Source organism: Emydura macquarii, unplaced genomic scaffold (assembly GCF_026122565.2).
Source record: "Emydura macquarii macquarii isolate MOO-44397 ecotype Brisbane River unplaced genomic scaffold, CSIRO-AGI_Emac_v2 contig_1253, whole genome shotgun sequence".
NCBI classification, from domain to species: Eukaryota; Metazoa; Chordata; order Testudines; family Chelidae; genus Emydura; species Emydura macquarii.
In genome coordinates, this window is record NW_027131390.1 from 16687607 (window position 1) to 16713688 (window position 26082).

The following is a 26082-nucleotide window of genomic DNA, read 5'->3' on the forward strand; positions in this document are numbered from 1 at the left end:
CTTGTTCTTGAGCTTTCAACAGCTCTGTGCCACGCTACCTGTGAAGGGGCCATTGGCCTACCTGAGGCAGCAAAGTCCGGCTTTTACCACAGTGTAAAGAAGGCCGGGTTTAATGTAGTTGAAGCAGGATCCTTTTTTCTAGCAAACAGATCATTGCTGTAAAGGTTCCTAAAGTCAGGGCTATTAAAAGGGACTGTCAAAAAAAACTCCTCATTTTTATTTTTAAACAATCCCCTTGACCATCAAACTGAAATCTCTTTTCCTCATTGCAGGTGCACATCAGTTTATCAGCAGTCTGTTACTGAAGAGTTGCTAATGTGGGTCAGGCTGCAATTACTAGATTCTAGAGGATTGAGAGGGGAAAAGCCTACTCAGTTCCCAAGTCCATCCCCCTGCAAGTACAGGATTGCCTCTTAAAAGGGATGCAATTGATGATGACCTGATCCTACTCTTGTTGGATGGTGTGTGCTAGTACATTACTGTAGGGTGGTACAACACTATTAACCTGTTTGTAGTCATATTGTAGAGTTGCTTATAATCAGGGCCCCATACGTTTTGCAGTTCTGTGTGTCTGCAGAATTTACCCCTTACTGCAGAATTGTGCTTTAACAATCTTTTCTTTTAAAATTTCTAGCCCCTGTGGTTGCAGAGAGAATCTTGAAAATACCACTAGTGTAAACAGCGTTGTCTTCCTGAGTTTGCAAAGAGCCTGAAACATTAGCTCCGCGATTTGAACTGCCATTCACCTCAGTCAGTGTCCTTTGGATTCCACAATCATTAGGCTGTAGAACAGGCTATTTTTCCAAGAAGCTGAAGAAGTCAGTATTTCTGCCCAGGAATTTGTAGTTTGATTGTAATGGGTACTGGACATTTGTTTTCTGGATCTCTGCGCTGCTGGGACCTGCCTTCAGATGCCTCTTGTACTCCAGATTCTCCCAGAAGGGAGAATTATACAGCATACTTCATGCAGCATTCCATGGAACCAGGCAGCATGAGGCCAGGGATCCAGAAATGGAGTCTATCTGGCAACCAAGAGTGGAGGGAACCATAAGTGTAGACAGACTAGTTGTGCTGCCTGGAGAACAGTGAATCAGCCAAGCTTTGGATTGCTAAGAAGGTGAATTGCTGAAGTTGGCTACATGCTCCTTACCTTCCCCGGCACTGAAAGAGGTTCTGAGTGGAGTCACAGGACAGTGTCAAGGTTGCTGAAGCCCAGGGAGTAATGCCATCTCTAGGAAAAAACAAACAAAAAAAATCAAAGACGCCTATTCTCAAAAACAGTCACTGACAAAACAACCAGTAATCTTATGCCAATGGGAACTTTCAGCTGTGAGCCATAGGTGTGCGTATTTAAGGGTATGGAGGGGAATAGGAGTGAAAGGAAGAGAATACATAAATATTGCTGCAGAATGTAGGGGTACTTAACAAGAAATTTGGTCCCATTATGCCAAGGAAGTCGTAAGGCCCTGTTTATAATCAGCAGGCTGTAAACACCATTTTGTTGTTATAGGATTTCCCATGACTACTGGGCTAGACGCTCACTGATTTACTGTCAGCATTATTGATTACAGCAATTAAAGCATTGTTCTGAAAAGTAAACACCATGTGCAAAGAATTATGGCCTTTGCAAACAAGAAAATGGTAGCCAGTTTTTGATCTTCTAGTCTCGTTAGTGTCTCTGAACAAAGGGAGACTCATTAGTAACTTTAACAGTGTCTGATGGGGAATGATAGAAGCACTTCCAGTGGGCAGGAGGGATTTTTTAAAACATGGACACAGTCTGCAGTCCACTACAGACTTTGCAGACTCACTGTTTGCAGGAACAATGGTCCCAAGATATGTTTAACCTTGGGTTATCGTTCTGTTAACTCGTCTCAGCACGGTCATTCCTAAGCATTTGAGTGACTAGGTTTTATGGCCATATATTCTTTGGAAACTAAAGTGGGGGTCAGACCACACAACCCTGACTGAAGCTGGGTATGACAGTGTAAAGGAACACGCACCTCTGGAGTGCCTCCAAGGGGCTGGGTGCAGTACCACAGTCCTTTTCTTGCTCTGGTACCTCCTGAAGGGTTAGCTGACCTTGGTGAGTCTTCAGTGGCTCGTGCCGCCAGCCAAGTCACAAAGTCCCAATGAACCTCTTCCAGGGTATTCGCCTGCTCTATTTTCCCTCTCTAGAGTCCCCAGCCCCATCTCTGGGCTCCTTCAATTCAGCCCTTTGTTTAGGTTCCCAAGTAAGGCCTGTCCCTTTCTTGGGGTTTATGCCACTGTACCTGTGGCCAGTAGGGGAACCTAGGCCTGCCCACTTTTCAACCCAGGGACCCCATCTACGGCAGCCACATACCACTTACTCCAATCTAGTGCTGCTGTTTTGTTCGGCCCCTTTTATCTCCAGCCTATCACAGAGCCAGCATCCTCAGGTTCTTCTCTAACTGCAGACCAGAGAGGAGCACCCTTCTTCACACCTCCTATCCCTTCCCAGCCAGGAACTGTTCTAGAGATGCTATGGCCACGCATCTCCTTTTATCTGAGCCTGGTGGGCTCTGATTGGCTGCTTCCATGAGGCCTATCTGGGCAGACCTGGAGGACCCGCTGTTGCTGCTTCTTTCCTGTCACTTTGCTGCTTCCTGGGCGAAGTGTAGTAGTACTGTGTGGGAACCGCAAAAGCCAGTAAACTATCAGACAGTTAATTTTCTTTTGTCTCAATCCAGTGCTACACTGTGATGTTTGAAATTTAAATGAAAAGGACAGCAGGTGGGGCTTGAGCAGGAAAGCTATAAATGGAAAGTGTCTCCCTGTGCACTGCCTCCTGGCTTGCTTTATTTTTCCTTTAGACCAATTTTAGAAAGTTAATATCAGCCGTTAAACCTTTTAGACTGTCACCCCTTTTTGGTTTAGAAGTGAATAATCCTTCTGCTATGTACAGCTCTTGAAACTGAGCCCGAAAAAGCCCTGAACAAAATATAGTATTCCTTTCAAGATCTTGGAAACAATTACCTCATAGGCAAATTGGTCCAGAAACCATTAATAGTATTCTTTGTGGAAAGAAATCCCACGAGAGGACCTATTTAAGCAAACTGAAGCATTGCTTACAAACAGATACAGTAACAGATATAGTTGTCCCATTCTATGGGAGAGCTGAAACTTCATACAGTGCAAAAGACTTCACAAAATAAACTTCTTTCTTTTGATAACACATTAAAAAGCTGCCCTGATGGTTTTCTTATCTCCTTAATGCTAATAATCTCAGAGGGCAGAGGCTGTCTTTGGTGCACTGAAAAGTATTTTTAGCTGGGTTAAAGATAAATAAACGCCTTTGAGATTCCTGTTGCCCTTAGCTCATGGTTTGTAAGAACTGTCTAAGGCCATCTGCGGAAGGTGTAAACCTGTTTGTCACAGAACAAAATACTGTGGCTGGAAGCTGACTGAACCATTTGTAATACATTAAGGTTATGTCTACATTGCAGTTAAAAACCTGAAACTGGCCCGTGCCAGCTGACTTGGGCTTGCGGGGTTCAGGCTAAGGGGGTGTTTAATTGTAGTGTAGATGTTTGGGCCCGGGTTGCAGCCTGAACTCTAGGACTCTGCGAGGTGGGAGAATCCCAGAGCTTGGGCTGCAGCCTGAGTCTGAACATCTGCACCACAATTAAACAGCCCCTTAACCCGAGCCTTGTAAGCAAAACAAAAGTCATGAAACAATCAATTTATGTGCAGGACTTTAAAAACAACAGCCATGTTATAATTTTTCCAAGTTTTTATAACAAATTTAGACTGGGATGAACTTCTCTAATTTGGGGACCAATCCTTTAATGTTTACATGCATGTAACTCTGAAGCCAATGAGAATTTTATTAGCCCATAAAAAAGTTGTACTACGAGGAAGTCTTGAGAGAATTTGAGCCGGATCAGTGTTAACGCAGTTACTGTTAGAGGCTTTAGCCCCAATCCTGCCAGGAACTACTTAAATAACTTTCGCTGGGCTAAACCTTGGCATAAGTGTTTACGTTTATAGGGCCTCAGGATGTGACCATGCAAGGATGATCGTTGCCATCTTTGGCTGACATGCTGGGATGAACTAAAATGAGCTAAAATGAGCTAAAAGCACAAGCTACTACAGCTGAAACTAAAGACTCTTGGTTCCCTAGCTGGGGGCTGTAGCAACTCATCTCATCTGCAATCAGCACAGATGGGAACCTGTAAATAACACACACTATCTCTAATTTTTGCTTTGGTAGGTCTGTGTTGGTTATAGACGAAAACCCTGTTTGTAAACAGGAAGAAAATGAGCTTTAAATATAATTTTAAAAAGTCTTTAACTGGGATTAAAATGGTTTAATATTTATTTTACCATTGTTATGATTAACTGTAGTATTTATTTATAGCATCAAGAGTACCTGATTCAAAAGGCTAAAGCAAACTTCTACCACCGCATGGCCCTCCTTGGTTCATCCTTATGCTTTCTTTCTTCCCCTCCCAGGACCAGAAACCCAAGCTTGATGTCCTTTTGTGATCTGTTGCTTTCTGTTCTGCTTTTCACAGGAGGCTGTGAGGGCTGCTGAAGATGTCCGATAGTCTGGATATTGAAGAGAAACCTCCAGCCCCTCCGTTGAGAATGAACAGCAACAATCGTGATTCTTCAGCACTGAACCACAGCTCCAAACCGCTCCCCATGGCCCCAGAAGAGAAGAACAAGAAGGCCAGGCTGCGCTCCATCTTCCCAGGAGGAGGGGATAAAAGTAAAGTATCAGCAGTGCAAAGGGGCTACTTTTCTTTCTTTCTTTCAGTAGTTTGTTCCTTGCTGTGTTTATTTTCTGCCTGTGTTTGCTTTCTGTTTCAGCAGCTGGACATGGTAATTAAAAACTTCCCCAAAGCCTTATGTTACTATAATTCAAATGCCATATTTTCAAAGAGGAGGAGGTTAGGGTTAGGGTTAATTATTTTTGTATAGCTGACCAGAACAATAAAACACACATACACAGTCTTGCATTTTTTAAATGCAGTGTGGTTGAGACTGCGTTTTGTCTTGTGTTTGCAGAGAGAAATCGAGGGGATAAGGTTCAAAATTAATTTGCAGAACTAAGGGAAGTGTGTGTTTTGAATTTTTTTTAAACGTATTTGCATTTAAAGAATGGAGAGCCGGGTCTTGCTTTTATTTGCATTTATAGAAATGAGGAAGAGGGTGTATTATGGGGATTTTTTTAAACACACGCCTAAGGAAGATAGAAGTGTCTTGGATTTTTTAAATGCATAAACCAGGAATGTATGTTGCATTATTTGAATTCCAGGAGAGAAGTGTGTCTTGCATTTTTAAATGCATTTGCAGAGTTAAGGAAGATAATGTGGAGGGTATTTTAAATGCAGTTACAGTTGCATTAGTTGAAATGCATTTGCAGATGTAAATGTAGAAGTGAGTCTCTTACATCAGAACCAAGGCCAGAAATGATGTATATATCTCCCTTTGTGTCAGAAGGCTTTTTGTGACATTACTCTGAGAGCAGTGGAGGTCCTCCCAGTTCCAGGCTGGAGCCACAATAGATTTTCTGACCTGCAGGACTCTGCATCGTGCAAAGGGAATGGAAGATTACCATGCTTAATGCCCCTGTCTTGTAACATAATGACAGCCACTCATCCCTCTTTGGAGAGGCTGTTAGTACCCCATTTTAATAAAAGTTTGGGAAAAGTCTCTAATGGCTGCATTTCAGTGGCTTGATGCAGCATGTGCAGGATGGGTAAGAGATGCCTTGAGTAACAGAGTTGGAGAACAGATAAGGAGGAGCTGTAAGTCTCACTGCACTTTGCTTTAGTCTGTGTGAGTGAGTGTACGGGGTGGGGTGGGGTGTGGTGAAGGCCCTGCATGTACAATTCTTAAACCAGGATACACTGATTGTATATTAAGGGGGATGTTTGGAGTGTGTGAGCAGTAGGTGGGTCTGCGACTGTATTAAGAGTGAGTTACTTGACTGGGGTTCAATGGGGATGTTAGACGTTAATGGGGGGTGTGTGTGTTATGAACCTATTGGGGTGAATTACTGGGGTGGGGTTGTTTTGGGGTGTTAGGGAATTCAGAGGTGAGTGGAGGTGTTGGGGGGTATATGTGCTCTGGGGCAGGGTGTAATGGGGCGACTGTAGGTATGAGCATTGGGACAGGGTTGAGCCACTGGGGCGCGGGGATGGCTGGGAGTGTATGAGGTATGGCCATAGAGACTGAATCATTGCAGAGCAGTCCTAGGGTCTGTGAACCGTGGCTCCTCCCTGCCCCAAACCCTGTTGCCTGGACAGCTGGAGACGCCGCTGCCTGAAGGGGTTGCTGAGGTGGTGCATGCGTTTTCCCGCCGGTGGCCAGCGCTCTCTTCCCAGCCACTGCAGCCTAGAGGCTCGGAGTGCAGCATAGTCACGCGGTGCATGAGAAGCGGCTTCTCCAGTCAGCCTGCTGCCTGTGATGGAAGGGGCACCAGCCCCGGTGGGGGAAATCCAAGCCAAATGGGGATGGAGGATGCAGCCTCTGTAGGTGGAATCGAAAGCAGCAGGCCTGGGAGGTGGAGAGAAAGAACAGGGGAAAGGAGATCTGGGAAGGAAAGGCAATACTCAAGGAGGACCACATGCAGCAAGAGGTGCCCTCCCTCCAGCTACTTACCCTGCTGCTGCTTTCTGTGTCCATCTCTCTCCCTCTTTACTTGCAGAGGATGGCCTGGTGGCCCCTGAGTGTTTGCCAATCAAGACTTTGGGCATCCGGGTAGGCCCAGAGTATTTAAACCACGTTCTCTTCTGGCTCTCACACTGCATTAAAAAATAGAGGAGACATTTTGACTTGTCTCACTTGGAAGAGTAAATTGAAAACCACCATACCTCCTGAGATGACAGTATGACTTGGGTCACTTCCCCTTCTGGCTGGTACTGAAGTGGTGTTGACTGTCTCCTGAGGGAAAACTTTCTCACCATGAGGTGGTGTGTGAAACAGATGCAGAAATGGGGAGATCCAAAAGGAACCCCTGCCAAAAATAATCTGTAAGTGACAAAACAGTAAATGTAAATTCCTTCTCGTATAGATCAGAATCAATTTAGAAGTCATTTAGATTTCATGACTACAGCTGTGACAAAGAGGGAGGTGACTATGATCTGGATTTTAATTTTGTTGGGTGAAATAGTAAGAATATTTAGCTTTGATGCTCAGGATGTGCCAAACCCCTTGAAGTAGATTCATCTCATGGCTGGCTTATAGGTCAGGGTATCAGCTGGCTTGTGTATTCTTCACAGACTTACACAGTGGCACACTTTGAAAGTCTTCATTACCAAACCACAACATTACTTTAAAATGTCCATTGAGATCCAGTTCAATTGATTGCTGCATCACAGATTTATTCCAGTATCCTGCTACCAGACCTTTTAAACAGAATGCGGGAGAAACAGAAACGTTGGATATTCCTTCTTAAACAGACTAGGACGTCTGTGTCCTTTGTTCATTCACCAGGCCTGAGATGGGCTAGATTACTTGAAGTGTTCCGTCAATGTGCTTTCTTTGTGATGAGTGGGCAGCTGGTGTGCTGTGACGGACGCTTGTCATGCTGACCGGTACTGTCTCATTCTTTCCTTGTGCTCCCCCTGTCTGATTGGTGTAGCCACCTTTTGTCTCTCATTTTACAGTTTGTTTGTAAGTTCTTTGAGGCAGGACCGTCTTTTTGATAAGTATTTGTACAGTGCCTAGTCCATGATTAGAATCCTTAGGTGCTACCAAAATGCAAATAATCTGTGCTTGATAATTATATGAGCCTAACCACCATGATATCTGAGCTCCTCTGTCTTTAATGTGAGTTTCCTTAGTACTCCTGTGAGGTTACCCCTTTTTCCATTTTACAGACAAGGAACTGAGGCACAGAGAGACTAAGGCCTGGGCTACACTAGACTGTTTTGTTGACAAAAGTCAGTTTTTTTTGACAAAACAGTGCTGGTGTACACACTGCAATCGCCCCCCCTCCTTCCCCTGGTGACAAAACTGCCCTGTTTTTTCAACAAAATAAAACCACCTCAAGAAGAGGTGTAGAGTTCATGTCGGCTTAGTTAGGGTGACGCAGTGTCAGTGTTGATTCTGCGTTCCCCTTACATCAGCTGTGAGGTTTCAAGAAAGCCCTGCTGAGAGCTGAGCAGCTGGTCTCTGCTTCCTGGCTGCAAGCTGGGCGAGAAGCCGGAGTGCTTCTCCTCTTGCTCCCCCCTCCCCACCCCCTGATCAGTTTCATGGCTCAGCTGTGAAACTGACAGGGCTGCCAGCACCCATGGGAAGCGGAGGGGGGCTTCCCCCTGGGAATGGGGAAGGGCAAGCCTTGGGAAGCTTTTCCCGGCTCCCAGCGGGGAAGAGGGAGAAGCCCAGGCCTGGCTCCGGGGAGGAGTGGTGGCAGCCCACCAGGAGCCGGTGGCCTATCTCTCAGCTCCCCACGCTGCCCCTCTTAGGTCAGGGGAAGCACTCCTGGTGACGATTCGCTCCACCAACCCAAGGAGCATAGTGTGGACATCAGCCACCGCAGTAATTATTGTGGTGGCTGTAAGTTGACGTATGTTAGATCAACTTAGGCCTTGACTACACTAGAAAAATAAGTAACTTTCCCAAGGTCACACAGGAAGTCTATGGCAGAGCAGGGAATTGAAACCAGGTCTCAGAAGGCCCAGGCAGATGCGCTAACCACCTTCCTTCCTCTTAAGTAATAATGACAATAATCAGTAGCCACAGGGGATTCAGAAGATGAGTGTCTCCTCCCAGCTGGGCTCTGTTCCTTTAGGAAAAATGGGAGCAGAACCGTATTAGGAAATTGGGCAGGTTGTGGGGTGGGTTTTTTGTTTGGTTGTTTGTTTTGCAGTCCTGTAGGTAGAGCCTTCTTTTCCATTCTCACTGAATCACCTGGATTTGCTGCTCTGCAACAAAAAAAATTACTACTGCATAGCAAGAAGTGGTGGCCCAGTAAGGAAATTACAGGAAATTATACCTAAATTATCACAAAGGGAACTTAACCACCTGATTCTCTTTTCAGCTATATTGGTGTAAATCTGTAGTAGTATTAATATTAATCCCAATGAGGATTTAAACTAGTGTAGCTGAGGGCAGAATCTGGCTTAGTTGCCTCAGATACATAAAAAATAAGAACATGGGAAGCAAGAACAAACCTGCTAGGATGAGGAAAAAAGAGGAGGAAAAAAAAGAAGGGGACTGCTGGGGTAAGACAGAAGGAGTGGAACAAGAAGGGAGAAGGAGGAAAGATTAGAATGAGGAGATAAAAGGGTGGAGAAAAGAAAGGGCACAGAGAAAAGAACAGAATGAAATGAGGATAAAAGGGAATTAAACAATGAAATGAGCAGGTGAAAAGGGGGCAAGCTGCTGTTTCCCTCACAAGAGGAAAGAAAAAGCCACCACTTAGCTGAGTCACATTTTACTGCCAAAGAGATACTTTTTTAGCATAATAATAGTGTGATTGGGAGACACCAGACAGACAGAACACTGTCTATTTCCTTGTCATCTTTTGATCTGTAATAATTGTTGCAGATGTGGTGAGTGATTTCACATTTCCCAAACTTGGACAGCTGTGTTTATATTGCCCAATTTATCAGAGATCATCTGTAACATAAGCAAGCAAGAATTACTAATCTGGAAGTACCAAATCCAGTCAGCCATCGCATCTTTGCAGAGGAGTCAGTCTATCACATTCTATTTCACCACTTCACATGAAATGTATATGATTTGGGTTGCAGGGCATTGAAAAGTGTCAAAATGTTTGGCTAGTGAAGTTAAATATAGACATCTATTTACTTATTAAATTTACATTTGATCAGTGTTTTGAATATCGTCTTTAAGCAGAGGTATGCCATCGCACGCATGCCAAGTCTCCTGGAATGATCTATAATGCTTGTCACCAGGAATGAGCATCCTGTAAAGGATAACAAGTTCCATTTTTTATAGAACATATTGTATAGCACCTGATTTAACTTACAGATTCAACTGTTCCTTTAAATTGAACTTGATGACCCTTTAAATAGAATTTTTGTTGCAAGCACTTGCAAGTGGCAAGCTAAAAGCCCATTTTGTTATATACAATAAAAAGTTACATACACTGAAAGGATATGACATGTTATTGCTGAAAATTAAAGTAACAACTCATTATGGATAAAAGGAAAAACCCTTGCATTCTGATTTGATATATTACTGCTGTCTCTTCCAAGTGCTGACAGAAAATAAATGATCAGTTAACATTGTGTAGAGGTTAGGATGTTGGGCAAAAATGCAGCAGATAATTATTTAATTAGGATAAATGCAACATTATGGAGATGGAAATAAGGAATTCAAAATACCCTGTACTTTCAGTACAAAGGGCAGTGTGGAGGGGAAGTTGACTTTTCTCTGCCAATTAAATGAATGTGTAAAGTGGAATTAAGAAGGTCAAATATGGAAAGATAGACTTCCTTCTGAAATAAGATTAGCACAGCTCAGATTGGTTTGCCTGCTAAACTTGCGGCCTATGAACCAAGAGGGACCTGGTTTGTGCCTTGACTATGGTATTGTGCAGGGTGCATCGGCACACAGGGAGCTCAGGCACCAGATGAGGGACTGCACTAATGCAATCAGTTGGCAGACCCAATGCTGTCACTCATCAGGAAAGGCTAAATAAAAAGCCACTAGCTTAGTGTTTAAGGTAGAAGTCTGACTTGGCTTGGATGCAAATAAAAGTGCAAAATGTGAATATTTATAGAACAAGGACTCAATTCACTCAGCTCCCCACCGCTCTGTGTCAATAGAACAGGAAACTTGCATGTGGAAATAAGTCTCTCAACAAAATTGCAGCCATCCAACAATTTTTTCTGTACTACTTGGCTATCCTTAATAATGCACCATTAGTGTGCATGAAGGACAAATGGAGGGAATGGACCATCACTTCTTGCTCTCTTACTAAACTGTTATATATATTGCTGACCAAACATGCGGGTTCACAGCATGACTCCCACACCTTCAGTGAAGGTGCTCCCTTCCCCCCCAAAACCACTGCTTTAACTCAGCTCTTTCTTTAGCCGACAGATGTCATGTTATTTATTAATTTATATTACAATAGCACCTAAAGACCCAAATTGGCCCCATATATCTCTGCAGACCTCGTGACTGTAGTGTGAAGTCATATCAAGGCTGGTCTACACTGGTGGCGATGGTCGATGGGAGATACACAAGCTACATAACTTAGCTTGTGTATCTCCCGTCGACGTACTTATGTTCACGTAGCGCGGTGTCTTCGCAGCATTGTGTCGACAGGAGACGCCCTCCCATCGACTCAGTGTTACTTCTTTCGGGGAAGTGGATGAATTGAGTCGACTGGAAATGAAGAGTGCTCTCTGATCAACTGAGTGGGTCTATATAGACCCCCTCAATTGATACCGTTGCATCGATCCCTGCTGCCTCTGCAGTGAAGACAAACCCTGAGATTTGCAGAGCCAGTCTGTTTAGGAACATGATGAGAATTTGTAAATCAGTTTCCTAATCATTTATATTAAACTGATGGGAAGGGAGGAAAGGAATAGTTGGCTTCTAAGCCGTTGCTCCCTTCAACACTGCACACCAGGCATGGATAAAAGAAGCACCTGTAAATAGCTATCTCGTGTACTATCTACCTGTTTGGTTTCTGTTTGTAAAATATGATGGTTCTCCACATACTTCAGCTTGTACTGCAGTGGAATGGATTCGCCGACTGTTTGAACATAATGTATGAACTATATGTAAGCTTTAGAGAAGTATTTGGGAGTTCATGTAAATATGTTCTATGGTTAGATGTATTCATAAGCTTATATTTGATATTTTAACTAGGGCTCTGCCTGGTTTTTGTAACCTAAACAAAATTTGTTGCATGAACATAGTTATTTCACTGTAACTCCTAATTCAATACGTTAGGGGAGGTACCTTTTGTCTTATAGAAGGCTATCATTCATCTAAAAAAATCTGTCAGACACAAAAGGTGAGTGCTCCCGAAGTACCTTGATTTGGCCACCAGTGAACGGCCAAAATTTGATTTACTGTCAGGTAAATACTCAGTAAAACTGGTCTTAGATGTGGTGCTGCCATTCAGTTCTTCAGTGGAGAAGAGTGCTGGGAACGGACAACCATGAGACAATGATACTTTACAAAAGGGCTGTAACAGGAGGGAAAGGGAGATGTATGTGCAACTTTTATGGATCCCCCCCAAGGCAAGCTCCTTCCACGAGAATCACCAAAATCTGCTAGGACAGATTTCAGAGTTTTGAAAAAATAAACAAGTATTAGCAGCTAGATATGAAGGTTAGATTAAAAAGAGAAATGATGGTGGAAATAACTTACCTACCTAATGCCTTTTTATAGACTCTTAAGAAGGCTTTTACATTTGTTTAAAGTGGATTCCTTGCCTGAATCTTGGTAGCTGTAATCTGGATTTGGTCATGTGAAGAAAATCAAATACAATGTCATGGGCCACCTTGGAAAAGGGGTATAAATTAGTTTGGCACTTCATTAACCTGGGCCTACGTAGCGGATAAGATTCCCTTTGAATTAATTGTTTCCCGGTTTAAAATGGTTACTTCGACCGAACCTGATTGTAAAAAATTGTGAATGAAAAACTGCAGAAAATAAGCGCCTGTTAACATTTTTGCCTCTAGCCAACAAGAAGAAAGAGAAAGAGCGTCCTGAGATCTCTCTTCCTTCAGACTTTGAACATACGATTCATGTGGGGTTTGATGCAGTCACCGGGGAATTCACTGTAAGTAACCTCCATATTACACCTTTAGTAGGTCTCCCAGTTCCTTGACAGTGAAATAGTCTTTTGCAGCCAGAAACTTCAGATGACAGCAGCCAGGCTGAGAAAAAACAGACTTGTTGGATTTGGATATTTTCAGTACTTTATCTCTGATTCTGGTTGCTTCCCCACTCCCTTCATCATCCCATCCCCCCCCCCCCAGGATGATCAGCAGAGTGCCTGCGGAAAATGAAAACTAGGAAGAACCCAGGTGCATGCCTGGATAAGTCTTGTAAGCTGTTTTGGATCCTGACTGTTCACTATCTTTGGAAAGACATAAGGAAAAGTGTGCGCGTATACATCTGGACAGTTGGCCGTAAGGTGCATAGTCCAACTGGCCTATAAACAACTCTAAAGTAGTGCAGAAAGCTGCAGAACAGGCATTGTGGAAGGATTACCATTTTGTTTCAGTCAACAACCTCCAAGGTATTCCCTGTCCAAACACTAGGTAATCAGGCATGCTTTTAGCTTGAGTATGGTAGTAAACTAACAGTCAAATTCGCCATGTAATATTAGTGGGAAGAGTTAATGCAATGTGTTTCATCTCAAGTAATGGAGAAAAGGAGTCTGATCTAAAGCCCATTGAAGTAATTTGAATTGGGTCACTAATTAGGTGTTTGGAATCATTAATTAATTAGTAAGCCTAACATGGTAGTGAGTTTACTCTTACTTTTCCCCAACCTAGCATAAGAACTGTTGGAGTTAGATGGAATATTAGTAACTTTCCATACGTTCAGTACTCTGTGAGCTGAGTGGTCAGACTGTGCTGTAATAACATGTTGAATGGTAGGAAGTGCTAGTGTTGTTTGGTTGTGTAAATAAAACAGGCAGGATGGGACAAATCATTTTGTGGCTTGCTTGCCAATGTGCCACTAGCTTCCAAAATCTGGGTGCCAAATGCAATTCTTCTGTAGTTTTTGTTTTGGTTCCTTCTTCTGTTTCTTTAACACGTTTCAGGAAACTAGAACCTTCCTGCTTCCTAAAAAAATACAAAATTAAACAATACATACAAAATGAGAGCTGTTTGGTGGTAACACCTCTTTAAAAGAGAACTAAAATGGAAGAGCTCTTAGTAATTTTGAAAAGGTTACACTCAGAATACTTATATTGGATTTTAAAGAATAGACATGACTTCTAAATGTGTACTTCAAAAATATATATATATTCTGGACCAGATCCTCAGTTCTCACTCAGGCAAACTCTGATTAACTTCACTGGGAATTTTCCCTAAGTAAGACCTGAGTAGAGATTGTGTTTAGACCTCCGGATTTGGCCTTCTGCTTTTAGAAAATTGCAACGAATATTTCAATTTCAGAACAGTTTTCTTGTAGTCTCTCTACATTTTACTGCTTCTCCCTCTCTGTAATTACTTCACAGCTAACATTAATATTTGCTGTCATTTCTCAGTTCCACGTTACATTCTGTAACTTTTTTTGTTTTCCTCCTTTTGCTTTTAAATTTTCCATCTCTTTCTTCACCTTTTTTTCTCTTATTCCTTCCTTTTCTTTTGTGTTCTCTCTACTTTCTCTGATCCCTCCTTCAGTGCTTTCCTAGTTACTGTTCTGTTCTTTCTCTCCTTTTTTTGTATTCTGCACTCCTCAGTCTTCTCTCTTTGTCTCTGTTTCCTCTGCTCATTCCCTTCTGTGTTCTGGCTGGAAGAAAAGTGAAGTGGATCACAATTATCTTCTCTGGTGCACCAATAGACAATGATCCTAGTCAGCTGGAACAAAAAGGAGTGGAACAACAGCAACCAAAATACATATTCAGGTCTGAGGTACCCTCTAACAGCACTTCAGAGATCACCATTTAGATCGGTTTTAATATTGCTGCCAGCATCCACTGTGTCAAAACAGTAGGTCTGCAGCATCAGACTTCCTATTTCCACATCTAATGCCATCAGCAGTACATTAGCACAGGTCTTGGCCCCTTAGAGAAAGCAACACCTGTTCTGGACTAAAAATGCACAGACCCACTTTTATAGCAGTGATTTCTTTTTAAATACTTTTTTTTTTTTTTTTTTTTAAAGATTTTGGGCACCAGCTTGCCATTGTCCAGTCACACCTTGTTGTATAGTTATTTCTAAGATGATAAATACTTCCTCCTGAAGCATGACAGTGAAGAAGTTAATTCAGTGGATTGCTGCCATAAAGAGAAGGCTGCACCATCTGAATATACTTCCACAAAAAAAAAAAAAAAATAGCCTGGGGATCATAAGGGTTGTTGGTATAAGCCTAATCCTGCAGTATTTATAGGGTGACCAGATGTCCTGATGTTATGGGGGTCAGTTCTGGTATTTGGGGCTTTTTCTTATGTAGTCGCTTATTGCCCGAACCCTCTGTCACAGTTTTTCACATTTGCTATTTGGTTACCCTAAGTACTTAATATAGCAAAATGCCCATTCAAGCCAAAGGAAATTTTGCTCCATTAAGGACTGTAATTTGCCCCACAGCCACAAGCTAGTTCCAGTCACCAGATATAAATATTGTGTTACATTTGGCTTCCCTGATTTTTCCCAACCTGGACACAAGTCTCGTGTCAGCCAGATAGTCACATGGTAAGTAAACATTTCTGAAGGGACTGCCATTAGCTAAACAACTTTTTTTTTTAAATCCCCACTTGTTTAGTGGTCACACTGTCTGTCTCTCTCAAAAGTTTGGAAGTGCCATGGGAATGTGCAACAAATGTGCAAACATTTTAAATTTCACGCAGTGACAGTGGTGGTCATGCTAGCCTTGTCTGATTTATGGGTTATGTCACGTGCAATGCATAGAAAACTTTCTAACACCTAATGTTTATCGCCCCTCTGGCTGTATTATCTGACTGTATTAGTTGCATCTACATTTGGAATCAGGAACACCTGCATGGGCTCCCAAGTTTTGGCTTTAAGGTTTTACTCGTTTTGTTACTCGTGTATGCATGTTAAATTTCCATTTCGCTGTGCTTGGAGCAACCATGATTGCTAGGAATTAGGGCACAAAGCACCAGATGAAATTGTTTGGAAACTGTTGGGTGGAAGCATGCTTCTTTAGCTTTATATTTCTTAATCTTGAAGAAGCTGTTGCATTTCCTTTGAGGGGAGGAAGGTTTAGGATTTATAGCTGGGGTTTTTTGTTTGTTTGTTTGTTTTTTAAGTGAATTTTGTAAGGCATGCCTTTTGGTGAAATAGTTTCCTGACCCCCAATTTAGAATAAAAAGCTGGCCACAAACCAAACTTTTAAAGATTGTTGGTTAAGATTTTAGCCAGTTGGAGGAAGTCGTGGTTTTAGATCCAAAGAAGTTGCACGTTAGTGACCTAAACAAATGTCTGTCTAAAGTTTCCTAGGATTCTCACTCTGACACACATTACTCGTATTATAGCAACACTTGACCTCCTAATGTGAAATCTGAATTTGACAACTACTTTCTCAGTTGCACTTCGTTCACTTGTGCACTGGCCAGTTGTGATCTCAGGACTGGAAAAGCAATGGAAAAAGTAGCCTAGAGCTGTTAAAAATTGCTAAACTGGTTTTAAAAAACAAAAACCACTGAGTAATTTTTCCAGTCACTTGTCATGACTCCTCAGTAATATATTTTTGTAGGGGAGAAAAAGATCTGGTAAAAAGGGGGATGATGCTTCCAAACTTTAGAACAATTGTGATTTTTCTGTTTTTCCTAAGTCTGTCTTCCTGTAGCTTGTCCAGCACTTAATCTATTTGGTATTTACCTCATAATTCTCCCACTTTAGATGGGATTTTCCCCATTTTGGCCCATTGGTTTCACCTCCTTACCACCTTCTAAGTTGTCCCACATTCTGTTTTAACTTTCTTTTCTTTCTTTATTTACGTCCATTACAGCCAGATCTCTATGGCTCACAGATGTGCACAGGGAAGCTCCCAGAGGTGCGTCACAGGCCCAAAAGAAGCTTGCATCAAAGTGCTTCTTTGAGATGTCATAGCACTGCAGCAGCAGGTTCATGTGTGTGCAGTAGATTTGTTGCTTGGCTTATCCCACTTTTTTGTCATTAACCCCAAACTCTGGAGGCCCATGTCACACATTGTTTTGCAGAGAACTTCGTAGGAAGAAGCCATGTAAAATGTATATCTAGATTGGGGTGGCACCAAGGTTACGCTTAGATGCACTACAGGTGTAGTCTTTATTCGGTAGCTCCTCTAATTTGCTGCTAGATGTTGGCTGTGTGGTAAACGGGGGAAATAGTAGGTTCTGAAATTTGGGAAATTATACTGGATGTTTAAAGCAATTTCTCAACAATAATATTCCAATGCAAATTTGCAGCTTTCAGCGATTGGATCCATTTCCAGATGCCACACCAACTCTTAAGATGATCGAAAACTCATGCTAGGCTTTGGCGCTTCCAGCCTGTTTTCTGAATTCTTACTTTCTACAAATTTGTAATAACAAGCATAGGTAGCTAAGGGGGCTCTGAGAAAAAAGACTTCCGCAGCAGCAGCAGCCGCAGCCGTGTTTCAACTCAGTGTTGCAATTTTTACATTTAAATCCAAATTGTTGCCCCCTTCCCAAAGTAGAAACAACACTCCCCTGATCTAGACATGCTGTCAAATAAATGTATCAGGAAGGGGGTTTATCTTTTAATTAGAACAGCAACTATATATTTCCATTATTAAGCATTGAAAATCCAGTGTAAACTCCTAAAATATATTGTGTTGTCCACAAATCTAGAGTAGTCTTGTTATGTCTGCACTTAATCACCAGGAAAACAAGCTAAGCCTTAAATCATTATTCCATGGAAGAGCAGAGTTGATTTAAAGATGAGTTTCATGCACTTTTTTTCCTGTCAGTCATAACTTTCTTTTCTTTTGTTTAAAGTTGGATCCTGGTTTTAGCTCTGTATTTTGATAGAGAAGAGAATGATTGCATCTACTGTATCAGTTTCTTATTTTAAATGTAAGGCTTCAATTAAAGTTTCTGAAAGTAATCTTACAGGTAGCATGGGATTCTTGGTAAGGAACTATACTGGTTGTGGCAGCTGAATTTCCTAAATTAGCATTCTTTTTACTTGGCATCCACAGGGAATTCCAGAGCAGTGGGCCAGACTGTTACAGACCTCCAATATAACAAAACTAGAGCAGAAGAAGAATCCACAGGCTGTTTTAGATGTTCTCAAATTCTACGATTCCAAAGAGACAGTTAACAACCAGAAATACATGAGCTTTACTTCAGGAGGTAAGTTGAAGTTATGCTGTGCAAGAAGCTGAAAGCCAAACTAGTACAAAAGTAAAATAAGTGTCTTTGATGGACAAAGAAGCCACCAGAAAGACATTCCAATCACAAGGAAAGATCTAATATTCTTCAGATCTTAATGTTGCTTCCTCCCAAAGATGCAGTTGCAAATGTGGAAGAGTAATTGGACAATCTGGTTGTTTTTGTTACTTGTTTCCAAAATTAAATAAGAGGATTGAGTGGAACAGTCACTGGTTCTTTCATTCTGAAACCACAACTAACTCGTGATCTGCACAGGAGATGGGTGTTATGCATAAATATAGGACATTCATGCAAAATTTCTGCGGTCATGGAGTTTTCCTGGAGATCTGGATGAAGGATCAAAGAGAAGGAGGCTATAGCATCTTCCTTCTTGGATTTCATTGCAATCCAGATGCCGCAATTAGGAAGCCTTCAAACATGACATTGCTGTCACTTTTTCCTAGGTTTCTCTACTTCCTGCAAGGTCACTAAGCAGCATTGTGAAAGTGCTTCCAAGGAGAATAATTCTGAATTTTTGTTTATATTTTTTTAGCATATTCTGGGGTGGTTTTTTTTCTCGTTAGCTAAAGAAATCCTGCTGGCTGGTGATAAATTACATCTACTGAGGAAGTTGAGGCTTCAGACTGGATAGTGTGTATGGTTTAGTAATGATATGTTCTTTTCTGTGTCAATGATATCCTAATTATTGAGCTGATTCCTACACGAAAATGTTCTGATACAGTTAAGCCTGTAAGGACATAGCTATTATTTCTGCTAACATGGCGTTCAAGTCCAGCAGCATGTGGGCAGCATCTGTAACTTCTTTTACCTGATGTTGTTCATCTGATCGAGCTAATAAATGCCACCATCTGAGCCAATGCAGACAGTTACTTCCTTGAACCTGGAGGCTCAATTAACAATTCCAATAAACTGCAGACCAAATTCAGGGCTTGGTTAAGCTGGGGCAGCTCCATTGAACTCCTTCCTGTACACAGCTCATATCCAGTGGAGTTGATGATACTTGGTCTCCTTTGAGTGAAATCATTTTTTCACTCTGAGATCCGTAATTCAAAAATTGATTGCCTGACTAACCTTAAACTTACCCCCACTAAAATAACAATTAATTCTGGGCTAAGATATCAAACATGTAAAATGTTTTCAGGCTTGTAGGAGTTTTGTGTATATATGCATGTTTGCAAAAGCTAGTGGGAAGATGTGTTCATCATCCGCTTTAGAAGGAAAACTGCCTTCCGGCCTTATGGAGTTGATATTGTGGCTTCATAATAATAGAACAATCACAATATGAGGGGGATTATACAGAAACTTTTCTGTGGGAAGGTTTTGACTCTACTAGAAGGGATCAGTGCATGTATTTGCATTCTTTTTAACCAAGTGACTTTATCATAAGCCTGCCTTCAAATTGCCTTCCCTCTTGGTGAGGGACGTGCTGGGTGTAGAAGGACCACTTTCTCTCTCCTTTGGGAAAATGAAGTGTGTAGTGAAACATGGAAAACAGACAGTGAAGTAAACTGTAAACATTGTAGTAAAGAAATAACCCGGATCATTCCACCATCTTGCTGTCATCTTTATAAAGCAACTGTTTTTGCCAAAGGGGTGTTGTGAATGAAATCTGGTGACTTTTGGATGAACTTATTCTGCTGGATTCTCCAGAACAAGCTTTGTTATGAAAAGCATCTGGCTAATCTCCCTTTGCACCTTTCAGATAAGAGCGCCCATGGATACATAGCAGCCCATCCTTCGGTGAGTGTAAAAAAAACCCCGTCATTTCATTTATGGCTTTTGTGTAAGTGTGGTGGAGTAAGCCATGAACTGAATTTTCTGGTATTCAGGATACCAGTCTCTTTAACTGAAAGACGTCATACATAACATCTTTGCAGCAGTGGTATTTAGATGCCATTGTCCATTTTTAATTTTCTGTGTAACGCCTGACGGACAGATTAAAGTTTGGGTTTGTTGACAGGGAATTGCTACTATTCCCAACCCTTTATGGTTTAGTTTCTTTAGTACAGTATGTTATGCCAGGCTATCTAACTACACTTTAGTGTAGTTTTTTCCATCGTAAAATAAAATCTCTACTACATTTTTTTGCCTTTGTTCTTCTATGATTTAACTAGATATATGACTGAACATAAATAAGATTAGAAATGATTCATAACTCACTAAAACGTTTTAAAAGGAAGTGTTATATATTGGTGCATTGTAATTAATGCTGAATTACTGTGGAAATCCCGAAGATGTATTCATGATGTCCGTATTAATATTACCTGAGTTTATCAATATTAATATTATTGCATTAAATACCAAATCATTAATTTGGGATTTGATCTTTATTTTAAATTCAGTGATTCAATTTCACAGTTAAGTTTTTTAAATGAGGCAAGTTTCATTCTCCATAATAAAATACATTTCTAGAAGAAAACTGCAGTCACATAGGAATATAATCAGTATGGCCTTCAAAAGTGGTTTCTACCAATGATTATGATGTCCTTAGGAACTATCACTGTATCTCATCCTATGGGATATAACCAGTGGCATGATAATCAAGATGCAAGCTCCTTCCTACAAGACAATAGCCTGCTCAATGGATTCTATAGGAATCTTGTATTAGATAGAAGGTGGGAGCTCTGTCACAGTAAAAGCAATCATTCAAATCCTATTAATTGAATTTCACCCAGTAATACATAATTATTAAAGTATTCATTATTATTATATTATTATCATTATATTATATCATTATAATTAATTATATAATTATAATTAATATCATTATGTTAGTATTAAATATTCAAGGTATTGTATATAGTTTAGCTTCACAATTCTAGTGTTGGCATATCAACCGTGGAACCCTTCTAGGGTACAGAAATTATTTGTTGCTTTCTTGCATCATATAAGTGAGATTATTTTATTGCATGAATTTTTTTTCAAGTTTTATTATGTTATATCCCAGAGTGTGTAAAATATGAATATTAAACAAGAAACTTTACAATCACGTGATAAGCTACAAAATAACATGCTCTATTTCCTGCCTACATTAGGACAGCTCCAAGCTCTGGCAAAGTTGCATGATATAGTATATTGTGAATGCTCCTCTGACCTGGTATTTGGGTTATGCAGCATATAATTATAAGTTTTGACACTTTAATAACTTCTTTTACAGGTCACCATTTCCAGTGAAATCAATTGTGCAGTGGAATAGATTGTCAAGGGAGATGCAGTATCACTGTATATATATATTGAAGGACAAATTAGTTAAGGCAGTGGTTGGAATATTGCAGTGAACTAGTCTGCAAATGATGGGGTATAGACTGGCTGAGCAATACAATCTTTTTCTGTCCCTTCTAACACTGATGCCATATACTGTACTGAAGCGAAGTGGTCATCTCACAGGTTGTGGGAGACCTGATTATTTAGAACAAGTATCTCCCGTCATCTTAAGCGCCTGCCTTGATAACCAGGCTATTCTCTGTGTTCCTTCTCTTAAACCCCCTATAAAATTCCCTTCTGCTTTTGGTAAACGTGTGATTACACTCCTTCCCAGTCTAATGTTCTTCTAGCAAATTCTAGGCATTATTCCACAGTCTGTGTATAGTAGTTGGGCTCTTGGTAGCTGCAGTGCCATTAGTTTCATGCTACAGATTCACTGAGGCCTGGCAAGTGGCAGAAATACGAAGCAATAAGCATTAGAGGAGGATGAGGATGACTGTGAAAAGGATCCAAACAGAAAAAAATAATATTAGGCTGGGTAAAATAATTTTAAAACGAGTAGCTTTTATCTATAATACAGAATTTCCTGATAGATTGAATGAGGGAACCCTTGAGCTTTAAAATGCACTAATTAGCTTAACAGGTAGACTTGTTGGCTTAATTAACTGTTACCATTTCTGCAAACACGTTGCCAAAGCAATTAACCATGAACTAGATAGAGGTGATTTTCTAACTCCTGCATATGTTCAAGTATTGTTCTCAGTTAAATTAGTCTTTTGTTAAGTATGTAAATGAATAATTTTTTTGCCTTTATTTAACTTAATTCCTCTAATAATGCAGCACAGGATACTAATTCACTAGCCCAAATGCTAGTAGCTTAGCAAGACTGGCTAAGAATAAATAAGAAGCAGATGAGAAACATCTAAATGAATTAACCAAACAGCACATATATTTGTAATCATAAAAAAAGAATGGACTGTATGTAACTAACAACTGAGGTTTCTACAATTAAATATAAATGTAAAACTCTCTGCTATGTCTGAGTAGATTTATGCTGTACATTATTAACAAACCTCCCATGTTCTGTCTTTAAACAATTTAAGTGAACAGACATTTATGCTATGTCTTTTATCCACAGAGCACAAAAACTGCATCAGAACCCCCTTTAGCTCCCCCAGTTTCAGAAGAAGAGGATGAAGATGAAGAAGAAGAAGAAGATGACAATGAACCTCCACCTGTTATTGCACCACGACCTGAGCATACAAAATCAGTAAGCGGCTTTGGTTACAATTGTCATCATGGTATAACTGAGAGATATAGCTGTTATAATAGAAAAGTGTATGGAGTTCCTTTTGGATGAAGATTCAGGGTACGTCTACACTGTGGGTTCCGTGGCGATTGATGCAGTGGAGTCTGCTGATCCCAGATGGCCTCTCCAGTCGATACCGGTAATCCACCTCCCTGAAAGGAGTATGGCTACGTTGATGGGAGGGTGTCTCTCATCAACACAGCGCCATGAAGACGCCGTGTTACGTGAATGTAAATATGGTCTCATTGATCACCGGTGGCAGTATAGACCGGGCCTCAGTGTTAGAATCCTCACTATAGCTTTTAATTCCCATGAACCTACAGAAGCATGGAAATTCTGATTGGAGGCTTTTCATGTAATCCTGAGCTTTTCCCATTATGCCAATAGGTATTGTGAAACTCAGGGTTCAGGTTTTATAGTGTGTGTGTAATACTATGTTAAAAATATATATAGTCATGGAGCAAGGCTTATCGTGATAGTGCTGGCTCTCCTACTTGCTGAGAGAGAGATACAGAACAGATGTGATGGGGTGATGAAATGAAGAGCAAATGTAGAAAGTGCAGTTCCTTGTCTTCTACCAGGACAAAACTCTTGTCATATTAAAAGACAGATAAAATATATAAATATTTCCCTAATTCTCCTATTCTACGCAATTGCTGTAGTTACTATAGGGATGATACAAATGAGATCACAAATGGAAGGAGCGAGTTCCACAGGATAATGATTCTATTATGATGTGGTCCCTCCCCATCATGAAAATAATCAGGCCTTTTAATATGGCGGTGAGATCTGTCAAGTCTAAATGCATCGCTATGGAGGATGAAAATAAAAACCTGCCCAAATCAGCCATATCCAGTTCTGCTGCTCATTGTGATTCAGTTTAGCAGACACTGGCTTTGGTGATGGCTGCTACTGAGTCTTTGTGGAAACAGCTGCCACCAATACGAAACTCAATAGGTTTTCATATCCTTACTTCAAACTTCTAGATCATGGACCGGATAGACTAGTATTTCCTTTAGATCTGTAATCTGTGAGGTCAGTACATACTTTTAGGAGTTCCAAGATCCAGTATGATAGACTAGCTTCTTCATAGCTGTTGTTATTTGTAACATGAGACCAAAATGGCTCCGGAAGAAAAATAATGTCTACATGTCATTTACCTTTCTTTAGATGATTTTCTTCTTAAAGAAGAGCAGAAGGGTTTCTGAATAGCAGTAACTGTCTTGCTTTTACATGAATTTCCTCTATTACAGTAAGAGATTATTTACACTAATGAGGTTAAAGAATTGATGATCAAATCCTAAAGGATTTGGACAAATCCAGAATTCCTTCCTCAGTTTTTACTTAGGCAAACTCCCTTGAAAGGAATGAGAATTTTGTTTTGAGTAAGGGTCTCTGGGTTTGGCCTTTGTGAAACAGAAATGATTTATAGAAGATCTATCCCCAAGACATGGTGCTAGTGCTGGGTACTGCTCTGCAGGAGATGTTAGCTCAGATCCTAATCTCGGCTCTCCTAGGGCTCCGAATCCTGAAGAGAAGAGTGCACTTAACCCCTGCACTGAGGGAGAATGGAACACTTTTCATCACTCTAGTGGTTACACTGGCCAGTTAAAAGTGCAGTAATAATCAGAAAAGAGACTATCTTCAAACCTGTAGATATACACCCAGTGTGGTCAGACTCCTATCTTCTGACTTACCTGACCTTAAACAAGTTTTTGTTATGAATTACTCCCGTTTGTTCTGCAGAGCAATCACAGGTCCTGGAGTTTGAGTTGGACACTTTTCTGCCTCATGCATCTTCAGCAGCATTTTTAACTGAATTCCAGATGAGAAATCTTTTTATAACAGATTGTCAAGAGGTGTGCCTTCCCTGTAGTGCCCCCTACTGGCAAGCATGATTCTGCAGAAGTCTGCCTCAGTTTCCCCTTAAAATGTCCACATTTCCCCTTCTGGAGGGCCAATTTATTAAACCCTGCACAAAGTCTTTCAAAATAGAATTCAAACCCACAAAGTTCTTCACCCCAGTTTCAGCTGGGCCTAGCCTCTCCTCTCTGATCATGTGTCCTCTTTCTGAAGTTTCTTTCTCTCACCCCAGTCCCAAACTTGGCACAGCCTCTCTTCCCCGAGTGTCTGTCTTTCTGCTGTCCCAGTACTTGTTTCCTGGAATTTGAGCCCAGGTCAGAAGAAGCCCAGCTTGACTCTTAGTTCCCAGGCTGAATGTGTAAACTGAGAATTTGAATCTTAGAGCCCTACTATGTCATTTTTACAGTCACTCTTCAGAGCTTAATCAGACTATAAGCAAGTACATGTTCCCCTCCAGTGTTTGAAATACAAAACTGCAGCACCAAGAACCTAAAAATGAAACTGACTATAAACAAGTATGAAACTGACTTCATTAGTTTTCATTGGCCCTGTTTTGAGAAATGCCCAAAGGAAATAAACACCTTAATGTAAGTTATCATTGGTGATAATAAGTAAAGGAACATGATTTGTTTTGTCTTTTCCAGTGTGACCTTTAAGTTGGCAGAGTCCCTATAAAGACTTGAGTGTGAAATAAAATCTCATGGGCCTCTATCTCCATATCCACCTTTCTGATCACAAAATAATTTTCTGTCACAGATCTACACTCGCTCTGTAATTGAACCTGTAGCTGCACCAGCACTAGTTAAAGAGGCTACCACCCCTCAGCCTGAGAACTCAAACACAAACACTTTGTACAGAAACACAGACCGGCAACGAAAAAAATCCAAGATGACAGATGAAGAGATCCTAGAGAAATTGAGTAAGTGTCCTGCCCTTACCTCTTGTTTGGTAAGGTAGTTGTCTGTATGTGTCCCTCCTGTATTCATGCAGAAGGAATGTCCTTATTTTAGTGTCATTGGTAATCTTGGACCTTCGTGTACACACTGTAGTTGTGCTCAATGGATGGGAAAAAGAGATGGAGGGAATCTCTTCCTTCTCAGTGGGCAACAGTGATTTGGCTGCCTGTGCTTTCTTATGCGCAGCAGAGAGAGAGAGAAAACATTTCTGGATAAGCTGAACACTGTGGCCTAGTAACCCCTGGTGCACTGAGTCACCAACGGGTGTCCATTGGGCTGAGCAGGGAACACATGCTGCACCTCTTCTACAATGGTAGCAAGTGCTGCCGGTGAGCATCCCCTCCCCTCCCCTCAAAGTAACATGTCTGTTTCTGGTCTGCAGTGGCATAACGCCTCTAGTCTCTGCTCTTTCGGCAGTGCACCTCCTCTCCTCCCCCTCTCCCCCCAGTGTGGCTAAGTTCATTAAGCTATAGCTTAGCCCTTAGTACATAAGTATCCGTAACATTTACCAGCCATTGCTTCTGTTGTGGTTTTATTATAAACCATTATTAAATTCAGATTGCAGACCTAGTGGTGTAGAAGGGAGCTCCTTAACGATCGTATCTTCATTACCACATTGTGCTCTCTGGCATTCATATATACCAAGGATGAATTTGGCCCAGTAACTAATACTACCCATGTAAGGCACCGGTCATTGAAATGCAGCAGGCTCTGAGGCGGAAAGCTACAGAGCAGCACTACACTAG

The 26082-nt window shown here is 41.1% G+C and overlaps 1 protein-coding gene across 1 annotated transcript in view; it reads left to right on the forward strand.

The window, feature by feature from the left end:
- PAK3 (p21 (RAC1) activated kinase 3) overlaps nt 1–26082 on the forward strand; it is a 90391-nt gene that overhangs the window by 35783 nt on the left and 28526 nt on the right. The window contains exons 2-7 of the mRNA XM_067548235.1: nt 4539–4735; nt 12648–12748; nt 17812–17965; nt 19707–19744; nt 22347–22478; nt 25137–25299. Coding sequence (XP_067404336.1) covers nt 4561–4735; nt 12648–12748; nt 17812–17965; nt 19707–19744; nt 22347–22478; nt 25137–25299 — 763 coding nt within the window. The 5' untranslated portion in view covers nt 4539–4560. The remainder of the gene's footprint in view (nt 1–4538; nt 4736–12647; nt 12749–17811; nt 17966–19706; nt 19745–22346; nt 22479–25136; nt 25300–26082) is intronic.